The sequence below is a fragment of the Elephantulus edwardii genome, unplaced genomic scaffold, assembly GCF_000299155.1.
Source record: "Elephantulus edwardii isolate Elephantulus edwardi_28Jun2011 unplaced genomic scaffold, EleEdw1.0 scaffold00001, whole genome shotgun sequence".
In the NCBI taxonomy this organism is placed as follows: Eukaryota; Metazoa; Chordata; class Mammalia; order Macroscelidea; family Macroscelididae; genus Elephantulus; species Elephantulus edwardii.
In genome coordinates this window covers 1,273,662-1,287,953 of record NW_006399751.1, presented here as the reverse complement: position 1 = coordinate 1,287,953, position 14,292 = coordinate 1,273,662, and the positions used below count along the sequence as shown (strand labels likewise).

The 14,292-nt window shown below is 43.7% G+C and overlaps 2 protein-coding genes across 2 annotated transcripts in view; both read left to right on the top strand.

Annotated features, from left to right (window-relative positions):
* HYDIN (HYDIN, axonemal central pair apparatus protein) overlaps positions 1-14,292 on the top strand; it is a 294,240-nt gene that overhangs the window by 73,570 nt on the left and 206,378 nt on the right. The window contains exons 10-11 of the mRNA XM_006878867.1: positions 10,432-10,550; positions 13,564-13,787. Coding sequence (XP_006878929.1) covers positions 10,432-10,550; positions 13,564-13,787 — 343 coding nt within the window. The remainder of the gene's footprint in view (positions 1-10,431; positions 10,551-13,563; positions 13,788-14,292) is intronic.
* LOC102850612 (potassium voltage-gated channel subfamily S member 3-like) lies at positions 4,819-6,294 on the top strand. The gene has a single exon (XM_006878624.1). It carries the CDS (start codon positions 4,819-4,821, stop codon positions 6,292-6,294), a length of 1,476 nt encoding a protein of 491 aa, XP_006878686.1.

Sequence of the window (14,292 nt, the reverse complement as noted above, 5' to 3'; positions counted from 1 at the left end):
TCCTTGTCTCAGTATCACGTTATCGTAATTACTATACCTTTAGAATAGTTTTTAATATCTGAAAGAGTCTTTTCTTTTAGAATATCTTGGTTATCTTTAGCCTTTTTTATTTTACATTTGACATCCACTAACCATCTCATCAAATTCTGGCTTTTAGCATTTAATTTGGTTGGTATTCATTGTCTTTGGATTGGACCCAACTGGATTTGTTAGCAGGGCAATAAATCACATGGAAGGAAATTGCCCATCTTTCTCCACAGAGCAGCTGGTAAATTTTAACCAATTGACTCTGGGTTGGCTGTACAGCTACTTACCACAAGGCTACCAGAGCTGCCTATTGATTTAGTTGTGCATTTCCTTAATAGATAAGTAGTGCACTGATACAGATCCGTTGGGGGAAAAGTTGACCATTTTGAGTCTTATTCAAGAACATGACCTGTTTCTCAATTTATTTAGGTTTTTGCCAATATCTTTCAATAATGTTTTGTGATTTACTCCTTGAAATTCTTGTTTTGCTACGTATATATTTTAAGTACTTTATGTTCTTGTTTCTATTGTAAATAATATCTTAGAAATGAAAATATTTGCCTGTTGCTGGACATAGAAATACATTTGACTGTTATATTGATTAGGTGACCATCTACCATACAAAACTATCTTATTCTTTTTAAGATTGTAGGTTCTTTTGCATTTTCTGTGTGGTGCTGATTCTTGTTAGCCCCCTCAAATGACACCACCACCTAGTGAGCCCATGTACACAGAGTAGAAGGCTGCATAGAGTGTCTAAGATTGTGACCTTATGAAGCTGGTCTTCTCTGACACGTCTGGTGGAGTTCTAACTGCCAACCTTTTGACTAGAAGTTGAAGGCTTCACTGGTGCTATCATCCCAGGACTCTTCTAGGTAGACAGTCCTAAATTATGTGAGTAATGATAGTATTTTCTTCCTACCCTAAAAAAAAAAATCCTTTCTTATGCATAGGATAGGCACTCAAGCAGAATGCTGAACTTCCGGAAGATTGAGTTACCTGCACCTCATAGTGATCCTGTGTACAATAGCTCTGAGCCCAGTTACTGTGTACAGGGGACTTTTTTTAAAAAAAGACCAGGGTTTGCATTTTCTAGAATTTAATGCAATAGAGACTATGGTATTTAGGGATTTCACATGTATTAAAGGACAACATAGTACATCCCTCTGCTTTTTTCTGTGTGTAACATCTGCTTCTCCCTCTCAACTCTTAACAATAGATAAGAAGCTCTTTCTTTTTTTTTTTTCCTTTTTCTTTTTTTACTAATTTTAATAAACATTTACAGAGGTTATGGATTTCCATTCATTCATTGCCGCACTTTTCTCCCTGCCCACCCCTCCCCACCAGTTCACTCCCCTCTCCAAAAAAGAAAAAGAAAAAAAAATTCCTTCATTAGCATACAATTCCCCCATCCCATCCCCTGCCTCGAGTACACTTCTCTATGCAACCTTAATTCTGGATTCCTGTGCTAACCATAAAAAACTTTCTTTTAGAAATATTTTAGTATTTTTTTTTGTTTAGTAATGAGTCTGTACTTAAAATGTATTATTTCTTTAAGGATTTGCCATCTTCCTGCATTTTTCAGGAAAGAAAAACTCCACTTAAAAACATCTTGTGGATGGCTGTCGAGTTGATTTCAATTCGTCACAACCCTCGCTCAGGTTTCCCAGGCCATAAGTCTTTATGGGGGGAATCTCTCTCCCATAACTCATAGTGTTGATCTTTTAGTTAGCAGCCTGTCATGTTAACACACTGCACCACCAGGGACCCTGAAATGCAGAATAATTTTTTTGTGAGTTCAAGGTTGTCAGGTATCACTCTGTCCTCTCACTCTGTCCTGGATGAGGATGGCAGCGAGCTATGAATAAGACAAACGCCTCTGAGTAATTAATTCCTGAAGGAGCACCGACTGGCTCATTGTTTATTAAAACACAACTTCATTTATTTTTTTAAAAGAAGGCAATCAAGGTGACAGATGAGGAAAGCTTTAGGTCTAACAGTTATAAATAGTCATGCAGTTCATTCAATGATGTATTTACAATTCTCTCTCATGGCTATTCTGAAAATTGGATCCTTATAAAATATTTGTTTCTTGACCAAGGAGAGCAAATCGTTTTCAGTAGACTGGAGCTCTAAGATAATAATGGCAGGTGGTGAGCTCTGGGATCTGGAAGAGGTTGGCTGGTGTTTTAGGGTATTGCCATCAGCAACAGTTGATGATGGAGGAACATCTCTTCCAGGGGTCAGATGGCAGGAATACATCACTTGCCCTAACAACTGTTCAGATTGCTCTTGTTTCTTGTAATCAGATGAATACTTCCATCCTGACTGTCCACTGTATCGCGAGGCACTACGGGGAACACAAAGAGACAGGTGTTTTTCACAAAGAGGAAAAAGAATGAAACTTAATAGTATAACACCAAAGCTGAATAGTAACAGAAGACTGTTGTTATTGTTGTTAGGTGCCATCGAGTTGCTTCTGGCTCAGTAATTTGTACAATAGTACAAAATGCTGCTCAGTCTGTGCCAGGCTCACCATCATTCCTGTGCTCACGTGCAGCACCATATCCGTCTGTCTCTTTGAGGGTTCTGTTCATAGATTCTCTGCTTTACCGAGGATGAACCAGGAACTGGCCCCATAAGATGTCACGCGTAAAGTACATGAGATGAAATCTTGCCATTTTCGCTTCTCAGGAGCGTTCTAGTTGTACTTCTAAGACAGATTTGCTCATTCTTCCGGAAGCCCCTGGTATATTCACTATTCTTAGCCAGCACTGAAATGCAAAGGTATAAATTCTTATTTGGTCTTCCTTATTCATTATCCAGCCTTTCACATGCATATGACAGTAGACATGTGACAGAAGACAGTAGGATGTGAGATGCCACAAGGCATTACGATGATGATAATAGAGTATAAATATCACTTGGCTGTCCAAAGCATCTTTGATCTGTGACTGACAGTTACTTCTAACAAAGCATCACAAGCAGCGTGCCTGTGTCACAGTGCCACACATTGAAGACAAGAAGACTTTTTCCTTAAATAACTTGACCTTTAAGGGGTAGGAACTTAAGGGAAATTTACCAAACTCCATAATGTTTTCAAAAGTCTTACTGGTGAGGATGTAGGTAGCAGAAAAAAAAAACCAAGAAAAAACAAGACAACAGCATGAAGTCACTTTCACACTAGATCTGAACTCATGTTGAACCTCTAAAATACAGTAGAATTGCCCCATGAGGTTTTGATGCTATAAATATTTACAGGAGCAGAGCGCCTCATTCCCTTTCATGGAGAGGCTAGTGAACTGACCTTTTCCCTTATCCGCCCAGCTCTGAACCACTCCAGTAGCGGTGCTCCATGGGAAGAGCGAGCCCAACACCAAGGCTGCTGCTATCAAGTTGATAGAACTCAGAAAGAACCTCCACAGGGTGTTTCAGGCTGTATGTCATTACAAGAGATGCCCATTGACCATCAACAAATGAATGGATAGAAAAGCTCTGGTACATGCACACAATGGAATACTATGCAGCACTGAAAAATAAGAAACTCATGAAATATTATGCAAAATGGATGACCCTGGAGGACATTATGCTGAGTGAAATATCTCAGTCACAAAAGGACGAATGATTGCCTAGGGCTGCTGTTGTAAAATGGGAATGACATTGGGGTTGAGGGAAGACAGAAAAGGAGGGGAGGAATGATGTATACGGTATTGAAACGGATGAGGGAGAGAACTGTTTAAAAGGGATATATGATTGGGTATTATTGTCACTACAGAAGTCTGGAACAAAGACAGCATAGTGGAGTGGACTTGGGGGAAGGGATTGTATAACAATGAAAGAGTTTTACTTTTCAAGGAGAAGAGTGAATTGGAGGGATGGGAAGTGGGCAGGGAGAAAAGTGCAACAATGAATGAATGGAGACAGACAGACAGACGCACGCGGGCCACTGGTTCTTCTCGCCGCCGCCGCCACCGCGGTGGGCGAGCGGGACCGCGCGGCGAGGCCGGATCCCTACAGCTCCGGCCCTGCAGAGCGGAGGGAGCCACTCACGCTCGGACTCCTGCAGGTGCCCCGGTGATCTGGAGTTTACAATGCTGCAGGTCTGCGTCTGCAGGGGACTTTGCATTCTACTGGACGCCTGTCTCCCGGTGTTCCCCAACCTCCAGTCTCTGGAACCCGCCGTCGCTGGAGCTCTGAGACTCCGCCTGTTGCATGAGCTCAGGATACTACCTGCTGTGAAGCAAACACAAATGAACAGAAGCATCTTATGATTCCTACAAATGACACAGGAGCACCTCACCAAGGATTCCATCTCTGGCAAATCTATGGAACTCCTGCCTTCAGACAGCTATACTTTAAAGGGTCTGCTATCAGGTGCATGGAGCCAGGACACTCGTTTCTGAGGCCAGTGGAACGATGTCAGGCATTTGAGCCACTCGTCGTGACCCCGGAGCCCTGTCAGTCTGCAGGGAGCATCATGCTGCAGTGTACATCCTTCCAAGACAGGAACAAACCTCAAAATTGGCATTTTGGCCTGGTGTGTCCGTGATTTCACATCAATCCCTTTGGCCTGGACAGCTAGAGAACACAACTCTTCTCTTCTTTTGGGGACACTAAATCCCTATGTGTACTACAGATTCCAGTGAGGAAAAACAGGTGACACTTCTTGGATGATGATGGAGATCGTACTGGGCAGGATGAGGGCAGAGAGTGTGACATCGCCACCACAAAGGTGCAAAGTGATCGTGTTCATTTCCCTTCCAAGCCGGCGCTCCACCACCTGTATCCACCATGGTGTATGGTGAGTTCTTCCATCGCCCTGCACAGGACGAGGAACTTGTCAACTTGAATGTTGGGGGCTTTAAGCAGTCAGTGGACCAGAGCACCCTCCTCCGGTTTCCTCATACCAGACTCGGGAAGTTGCTCACCTGCCACTCTGAAGAAGCAATTTTGGAGCTCTGTGATGACTACAGCGTGGCCGATAAGGAGTACTATTTTGATAGGAACCCCTCCCTGTTCAGATATGTTTTGAATTTTTACTACACGGGGAAGCTACATGTCATGGAGGAGCTGTGTGTGTTCTCCTTCTGCCAGGAGATTGAGTACTGGGGCATCAACGAGCTGTTCATTGACTCCTGCTGCAGCAACCGCTACCAGGAGCGCAAGGAGGAGAACCACGAGAAGGACTGGGATCAGAAAAGCAATGACGTGAGCACCGACTCCTCCTTTGAAGAGTCTTCTCTCTTTGAGAAAGAGCTGGAGAAGTTTGACAAGCTACGATTTGGGCAGCTCAGAAAGAAAATCTGGATTCGAATGGAAAACCCAGGGTACTGCCTGTCCGCCAAGCTGATCGCCATCTCGTCCTTGAGCGTGGTGCTGGCCTCCATCGTGGCGATGTGCATCCACAGCATGTCCGAGTTCCAGAATGAGGATGGAGCTGTGGATGACCCCGTGCTGGAAGGAGTGGAGATTGCGTGCATCACCTGGTTTACCGGGGAGCTGGCCATCCGACTGGTTGCCGCCCCCTGCCAAAAGAAATTCTGGAAGAACCCTCTGAACATAATCGACTTTGTCTCCATTATACCCTTCTATGCCACGCTGGCTGTAGACACCAAGGAGGAAGAGAGCGAGGACATTGAGAACATGGGAAAGGTGGTCCAGATCCTGAGACTGATGCGGATTTTCCGAATCCTAAAGCTTGCACGCCACTCAGTGGGACTTCGGTCTCTAGGAGCGACCCTGAGACACAGCTATCATGAAGTTGGGCTGCTGCTTCTCTTCCTGTCGGTGGGAATTTCCATCTTTTCTGTGCTTATCTACTCTGTGGAGAAAGATGAGTCCACGTCGGGCCTCACCAGCATCCCCATCTGCTGGTGGTGGGCCACCATCAGTATGACGACCGTGGGCTATGGAGACACCCACCCGGTCACCTTGCCTGGAAAGCTTATCGCCAGCACCTGTATCATCTGTGGCATCTTGGTGGTGGCGCTTCCTATCACTATCATCTTCAATAAGTTTTCCAAGTACTATCAGAAGCAAAAGGACATTGATGTGGACCAGTGCAGCGAGGACCCACCAGAAAAATGTCACGAGCTACCTTACTTTAATATTAGGGATATTTATGCACAGCGGATGCATGCCTTCATCACCAGTCTGTCCTCCGTTGGAATTGTGGTAAGCAACCTGGAGTCGACCGACGCCTCAAGCATTGACAACAATGAGGACGTGTGTAGCACCGCATCCTTAGAGAATTGCACAGCCAAATGACCAGGGACATTCGTGCCTGTATCTTGTGTCCCTTCCCTACATTAGGTTAACACAGCTTTATAAACCTCAATGGGTTCGTTAACATCATTTACTTCTCAGGGTGTATCTTTCAGCCATAGTTGAGCATTCATTGCTTTAAAAATTATAGACTTGCCTTTATTTTTCTCAACAAAGTGAATTAAATGCCTTGTTCTGAAATTTATTTTTTACAAGAAAGAGTTGTGATACAGTTTTAGGAAAAAAAAAAGTAAATGGTAATGAGAGGGATTTGTTGCTATGGCTTATGCATCATTCTGTGTTTGTCATTTACTCACATTGAGCCAACTGTAAATTATGACAAGTAGAATCAAAGGCCTGGCTGACTGAAGACTCTACATGCATGTAAGATCCGCCAAATGAGACAATGCATGTAAATCCATGTTTACATCCTAGACATGGAAATGAGGAGCCTAATAAACTTCCTAATTCAGTATGGTGAAAAAAAAAACAACAAAAAAACAATGAATGAATGGAACCCCTAAGTCTCTGTAAACTTTCATTAAAATTAATTAAAAAGAGAGAGATGCCCATCTTCCTCCCTCAAAGCAGCAAGCGCATCCAAACTTCTGACCTTTCAGTGAGCAGCACAGCATGTAACATACGATATTACCAGAGCTCGAGACCCTTTAATACTATGCAATTACCCTTAAATACTACCAGTTACTATAACTTTGCTGGAGAGCAATATGGCAATAGGTACTGCAGTAATAATATGTACCCCTTTGGGTAATTCTTCTTACAGTAGTGATGGACAGGGTAATTTGGGTGTACCCTCTCTGTAAGAATAACTAGAAAGTTAAGTAAAATATTCCTTAAAACACAGGACAGTGAAAAATTATAGGGCCAACACTAGAAGAAAGGAAAAAACAAGGACAGCCAGTCTTTGGGGAGAACTTGATTCTCTGAGGTGCAGGTTTTTTCATAGAGACTGAAAAATAAAATAAATGATTCTAGGAATAAAATGTGGGAATTCATGGGACGCCCAGGAGGAAGAGATCTGGTGAATCCGCCAAGCTTTCTATCAAACCCAATGAAATAGGGCATTGAAAAGGCCTATATAAGGAGCAACGTCTCTGTTTTATATCTAGAGTGGTACTGGTTACATAGCTCTATCGGAGAACTGATAAATAATCACTTAAGTAATTTTTCTGTAGGACTTAATTTTTTCTTGGAATCATTCATACCTGAGAAAAGTTAGATCAAAGTGAGGGATTAATCTCACCCCCACTGAGTCACTAGGTGAAAACTGAAAGGAGATAACATCTTTTTAGATATGCAGAATATCTCTACAGTTTTTAAATTCACTTATCATCACTCAATAAAAAATAATCCATATGGAGATAAAAGACAATCTGAGAAAAAACAAAGATAAATAGCATAAACAAACTCACAAAGGAGCCAGATAATAGAATTATCAGAGACAGATTTCTTAATAAAAGACATGGGGAAGAATTTCACCAGAGGCTCAGAAACAATATTTTAAAAATCTAATGGAAATTCTGGAAATAAAAAACTCTGCTAACAAGAAAGCAATGGATGATTTGAACAGCTTATTAGGTATCGCCAGAGATAGATATTATCAGGTGAAAGGTAGATAAATCAAAGGGTATTATGCACATTGAAGCATGGAGTGATAACATTCCAAGAAAGCATGAGAGTTCATGAAACCTGGCAAACAAAAGAGGAGTCATCAGGAGAATTTCAGAAGGAAAGAAGAAAAGGAAAGCGGCAGCAATAAGTAAACAGAGTGGCTGAAAATCTTCCAAAACTAGTGAAAACATCAGTCTAGGAATTAGGAAACTCTACAGCCCCCAGTCTGCATAAATAACAACCACAGCTGGGAACATCCTCGTAAAAACGCTCAAAACTGAAGACAAAAAGGAAATCTTTAAAGCAGCCAGAAGGAAGGATCTTTGCTTTCCATGAACAATGACCGTCAGCTGAGCTGACTTCTCAACAGCAACAGAGGACAAGAAACAGTACACTGTTGTCTTCAGAGTGCTTTAGGATAATATAAGACAACACTCTGTTCAAGAATATATATGGTTTGATATAGTGAAAAGTTGGAAATCACATAAATGTCCAAAAGAAGGGACTAGTTAAAAAAAAAAATTTACCTGTGGGACTTTAAAATGATTCAGTTATTGTGGGAAACAGTTTAACACTTCCTCTAAAGGTCAAACATAAAATTACTATACAACTCAACAATCCTACTCTTATGTCTGTACTCAGAATAATTGAAAGCAGCTAGTCAAAGAAATATATGTGCTTTAGTGGCATCACGAGGGTCGCACAGGGTGATCCCAGGGGGTGACATTATCAGAGGGGTAATGCCAGAGTGACTGTCTAGAAAATTCTTACACAGAATTAAAAGAATTAAATTTCAGAAGACATGTATTAAATTTTTTGGGTAAAGTAGTCCTGTAGTTGTGATAACAAAAACATTTTTCATTAAGCCCCTCCTACTTGTGTCCACATACCTAGAGGCTAATATTTTATGCTAATTTACTTTTTGCACCCCTGCTAATATGCTTTGGTCTGAGGTGTAATTCTTACCCAGTTTTAATGATACTTTTAATCATGTCTCATGCATGCACTAAATGCCCCTACCCTTGCTTTCCTCACTGCTGGTGTTTTGATATTGTTAGTATCTGCCATCACTTCAACTCTAACTCGTCAACCTTTAAACAGCAAATAAGAACCACATCCTAGGGAGATCTGGTGGCCAAAAAGCTGCACTGCAATCCCAGAGGTGTGCGCTTCGAATGCTCTGCTGGAGAAGGAGGGACAGTCTCCTCCGGTACCAGTCAGATCTGATTTGATGCTACACACACAAATAGAGAAAGAAAAGAAAAAAAACCCCAAGCACATCCTATCCTGCGCCACCCTCATAATCCCACCATGGGTGGGCCCATCACTACATCACTCCGTCTCCGGGAAGGTCTCCTCTCTTTCTGACCCCCCATCTTTTCCAGTATGTTATCTTTTCCCGAGATCTAGTCCTCCTGACAACATGCCCAAAGTATGCGAGTTTCACCATCCTAGTCTCTAATGAGCACTCTGGTTGCACTTTCTCCAAGACAAATTTGTTTTTTCTTCGGAGCCACTGGACTATTCAGTACTCTTCTCCAGACCACAATTCAAAGGCTGCTTCCACGTTCCTGATTGATGTTTTAAAGGCTGAACCTCCAGCCTTTCAGTCATCAGCCAAGTGCATAGATTCTTTGCACCACATCAGGACCCACCAAGTATGCAGGCCTGAAATCATGGTTTCAATGTGTTCAGAGGCTCAACTGTGGGGAGAAAATTAGATCAGTTCAAGATAACTACTGAAGTAACAGAACAGTGACAGCAAGAGGCTGAGTATGCTTTACTGCCGCAGAGTTCAAGGTAGACATGGGGGATTCTAGCAGGCAGTTGTTGTTAAGAGCTGTTGAGTTGAGTAGAACTCACAGCGACCCTATGAACAACATGTCTGAGACCTGCCCCGTCCCAAGCCATCCTTATCAGCTCCTTCACTCTTGAACCTGTTCCCACAGACACTGTATTATTCCAACTTATTGGGGGTTTTCTTCTCTTTCACTGACCCTCTGCCTTTCCAAGCATGATGTCCCTTTCCAGGGAAGAGCCTAACAACATATGCCCAAATGGTGTGAGACACTTTTTCATCTCCTTTGGTCATAGATCCCCAACACGGTGGCTTGGCATGGCAACAGGAACAATGTGTGTGTCAGACATGGTGGGGATGACCCAGGACAGCACAGAGTTCAGATCCCTAGATCGTAGGGTCATGATGACTGAACGGCACATCACAGGAGCAAGGTGGTTATAGAAGGGAGCGCTGAAGGTGTAACCCCGAGGGACTGCACTGCTAACCCAATGGTAGGGCCTTCCCTTGGGGATTCTCACCAACCAGCAGCTCCTCCGTGCAGCCTCTGCAAACCCTCGGGGGTCAGCTGTGAGTCTCTTGAATCAGAGGAATTGAGCTGCTGTTGCTTAATCCGGTGCAGAGACATGATGCAGGCATCCTAACAGTGTGTACGGGTAACGGGATGGTGCAGTGCCGTTGTGGGTCATGGGGTCTCAACTGTGTTACAGGCCGAGAGATCCGCCTGCCCCTCCGAATCAGAGGGGAAGGAATGGGACCCAAGATCCATTTCAACTTTGAACTGCTGGATATCGGAAAAGTCTTCATTGGATCTGTACATTGTTATGAGGTAAGCAGTAGAATTATTCATTAAAACCTTAAACAGTGCTTCCTTTCTGTTTTCATTTTCTGGAAAATTTTTGGAGTTGCCCTCATTTGCCTCACTCTTGCCGTCTTCTGTTCCAGCCCTGTCAGTCTCTGCCTCCCTCCTCTTTCCTGGTTTTGCCCTTTTCTGTTCCCTGCATCTTATCCCTCTCGCATTTTACCAAGAACTGAAGCACATTGAAGCCAGCGTTTAATTGGGCTGATTTCATCATCCTGCGTGTTGCAAAGGGGAGAACCATAAATACATCTCTCCATCTGTTTTGTGCTTGTTTACTGACAACCGAGTCGACGGATTAGGGGATAAAGAACCTTGTACATTTTCCAGAATGTCCTAATGAGGAGGAAAGCTGTTTTCTCACTGGAGATTTTGCTCTGAATGTCCTCATCCCCAATCCACATCTGAAAAGCCAGTCACTGTGGGATCTGGAGTAGACCTCTCTGCTTTGTCTTTCCAAAAAAGGTGGAAGTGGTTCTTGCTTAGGAGACAGTCATGGGCTCTCTGGGATCAGTAGTTCTGCGTTGCTGAATTTGTACCGAGGGCACTTTTTTGGCAGTACTCATTAAAGCTTTCTTCTAGACTATTTCTCCATTGAATTCATTTGTACTGTTCTCAGAGATTGTGCAACCTGAGGGGATTTGGCAGGTGGTTCTGGAGGAGATGTACCACTTGGCTTCACATCCCCTTAGCTGCACCTAACTGCAGAGGATGTTGCCTGTAGCCAGGACCGCAGAAAGAACAAAAGACCTGCCTTGGCAGAAGAGCGGCCGGAAGGCTCCTTAGAGGCAAGGCTGGTGGGACTTCATCTCAGATACATTGGCCGTGTTAGCAGAAAGGCCCAGTCGCTGGAGAAAGACTGCATGCTCGGTAAAAGTAGAAAGTCAACGAAAAAGAGGGAGACCTTCAACAAAGTGGAGTGACAAGAAGGCGGCAACAGAGACGGTGAACATGAGGCAGGGTTTTGTTCCATGTCCACAGAGTCACCGCGAGAAGGAGCCGAGTCAGTGACTCCGTCAACCACAACAACTGCAGAGGAGGCTGCGACATGAGCTCAGTGACCAGCAAGCCTGACTCAGCCGCAGTGTCATGGACCTTGGCTGAGTGGCCCTGCTAATCATTGTCTAGTCAGTGTTGGTGAGCTGGTCGCCGGTTGACTAGAGTGTGTATGCCATTTGGAAGAGTAGGTTCTTGGTTGGCTGTCAGGTCCTGCTTACTTACTCACCAGCGTCCCTCCATTCACGGGCAGGCATGGGCTGTAGCCAGCTCTGCCCTCCACACAGCCTAACGTGGCAGCAGGGGCCAAGTTCCTGTGCTGGGAGAGCTGTCTACGGTGTCACCCACCTCTGCATTCACTGGTCTCTCTCTGGCCTTAATGGGATGGTGTGTAAGCTACACAGAAGTGTCGACAGTGTGACACTATTACCTTGATACTGAAATTAGCCGCATGGCTATCAGAGTCGCCTAAGCGTGAGGCTACTGTGATTGCTCTGTGAAAGGAGGAGTGGAAACCAAAGGGGACAGAGTTGGTATTGCTGATACTCCATCTGTAACTGACCAGGGAGAATATCCCTGTTTACACCTTTCAGATGCGAATTACTAATGGCCAGTCAGGAAAGGAGCTTCCTTTCTGACCCAGAACAAATAGGGTTTCCCTGAGTGTAATAATCGTTTCTTACACATTTAACTGAAGCATGTTTTATGCCACCACTTCCTGTCCTCCCAAGTTTTAAAGGAAAGCAAACCCCAGCAGCCAGATGAGTGTGAAATGAGGTGACGCATCACGCCGGCCATCCTGAGAGCTTTGCAGCAGCAGGGAAGGGCATGGCGAAGTGCTTCTTATGGGATATTTTGCACTCTCTGCGTATTTAATGCTGATGCCTCATTGCATCTCACTTTCAATTTATTACATTACCTACTCGAGACAGATTTGAATAACTAGCTATCGCTTAGTCATTGCTGAGCTTGGCAGATACATGAAGAATAAGCCTTAACCCCCACGAGTGTACACTATTCCCCGGTGTAATTAGGGAGGAGAACAGATGAGAGGTGCAGTTCTGATATAAATCCTCTGCTCTCCATGGAGGTGGACGGCAAGGGATGGGAACTACTGGTGATCAGAAGGCTTTAGAGCTTTGCCCCACACAATTTGCTGGAGTCGGTATAGGTGAGTCAACGTTCCTGTCCTTAGTGGTAAAAAGTGACATGCATAATTTTTTTTACAATGAAGAAGCTGACACTTTATTAAAAACCTTGGTAAAATATTGCTGGTAAAATCCAAGAAAAGTCAATCTATGCATCTTTTCAAGAAAGAGAACTTCTCATGAGTTGCCACAAATCTATCAGTTGCTTTTTAAGCACAGTTCAAGTTCAAATACAGACCCTTGCCTGGCCCTGGGGATATAACAGACAATCATGGATGCTTACTAGCCCTGTTTTCCAGGCATTGTTGTTAGAGTTGTAGACATTTAGTTACTCCATTTTATGGGTGGGTGAGGAAGCTGGAGCAAAGAGAAGCTAAGGGGATTGTACAAGGTTAACCTTGAATCCCAACCCATTGTCTTTGAGTGAATTCCAACTCATAGCAAACAAATACATCTTGGAGAAAGTGCAGCCCGAGTGTGCCTTGGAGGCAAAGATGATAAATCACGACCTCTGGCTCGCTGGGTAAAGGAGAAGATAGCACAAGAAGAGGAAACCCCTCGGTGCAGTGGACTGTCACCGCCGCGGCAACCGGGGCTGAGACATAGCAGTCCTGTGTGTGGCCTGGGCCCAGGCAGTGCTCTGTTCTGTCATAAACATGATCACTTCACTGTGAGTCAGAACCAACTTCGTGGCACCTACCAACAATAGCAAATTCCTTCACCTTTCGCTGTCCTAACTGGTGTCAAACCATTCAGCCATACGGTTTTCTGAAATAGGTCATTTTGGCCTTAGAAAGGTCTACTGCCTATCTTTTCATTCGTTTTTCTTATTGATACAGACGATACTATGCAACAAAGGCAGCATTGATGCCCTCTTCAACTTGGTGACGCCAACTACGCCATTGGGATCCTGCTTCGTGTTCAGCCCCAGTGAAGGCATCATTGAATCAAGTCAAGTCCAAGCTGTCCTGATCTCCTTCAGTTCTACCACCCTGGGGGCCTTCGAAGAGGAGTTCCTGATCAATGTCAGTGGGTCACCAGATCCTGTGAAACTGGTCATTAGGTAAAGTGCATCTACAGTCAATGTGGAAACTAATTAAAGTTTCTTACCTACTGCTGTCTTGGCCTTTAAATTACACCTTGGAGGTCCATTGCTAATTTTGATAGGAACATATTCACAAAATGAGGTATTTTAAAAGTCTACCAATATTTCCCTTAGTGAAGATGTGTAATATATTGTTGAAATATGAGTACAGATCCTGTCCTTGAAGCCTGTTTTGAGGGTTAGCTATAACCTTATAAACTATAAATTTAAACTGTAGGCTATTTTCTAATGACAATCTGTGTTTTAGAGTTTTTAGAGAAAATAAACTCTAGAGTAATTCCTAGGGGGGAAAAATGTCTTCTTAGCTAAAATTTGGTAGTAATGACAGTTTCTGGAAATCTTCAGTTTTTATTTTAAGGAAAGTCTTTGAATGGTCTTACCTGTTACGCCTGCGGGCATTACAGGAGTCCACTCACAGGACTAGTCAGCCAGCGCTCACAGGGCCAGGCGGCCAGCGCTCACA

Coding starts and splice junctions, on each gene's coding strand:
- LOC102850612 (XM_006878624.1), top strand. CDS start 4,819: ATGGTGTATGGTGAGTTCTTCCATCGCCCTGCACAGGACGAGGAACTT.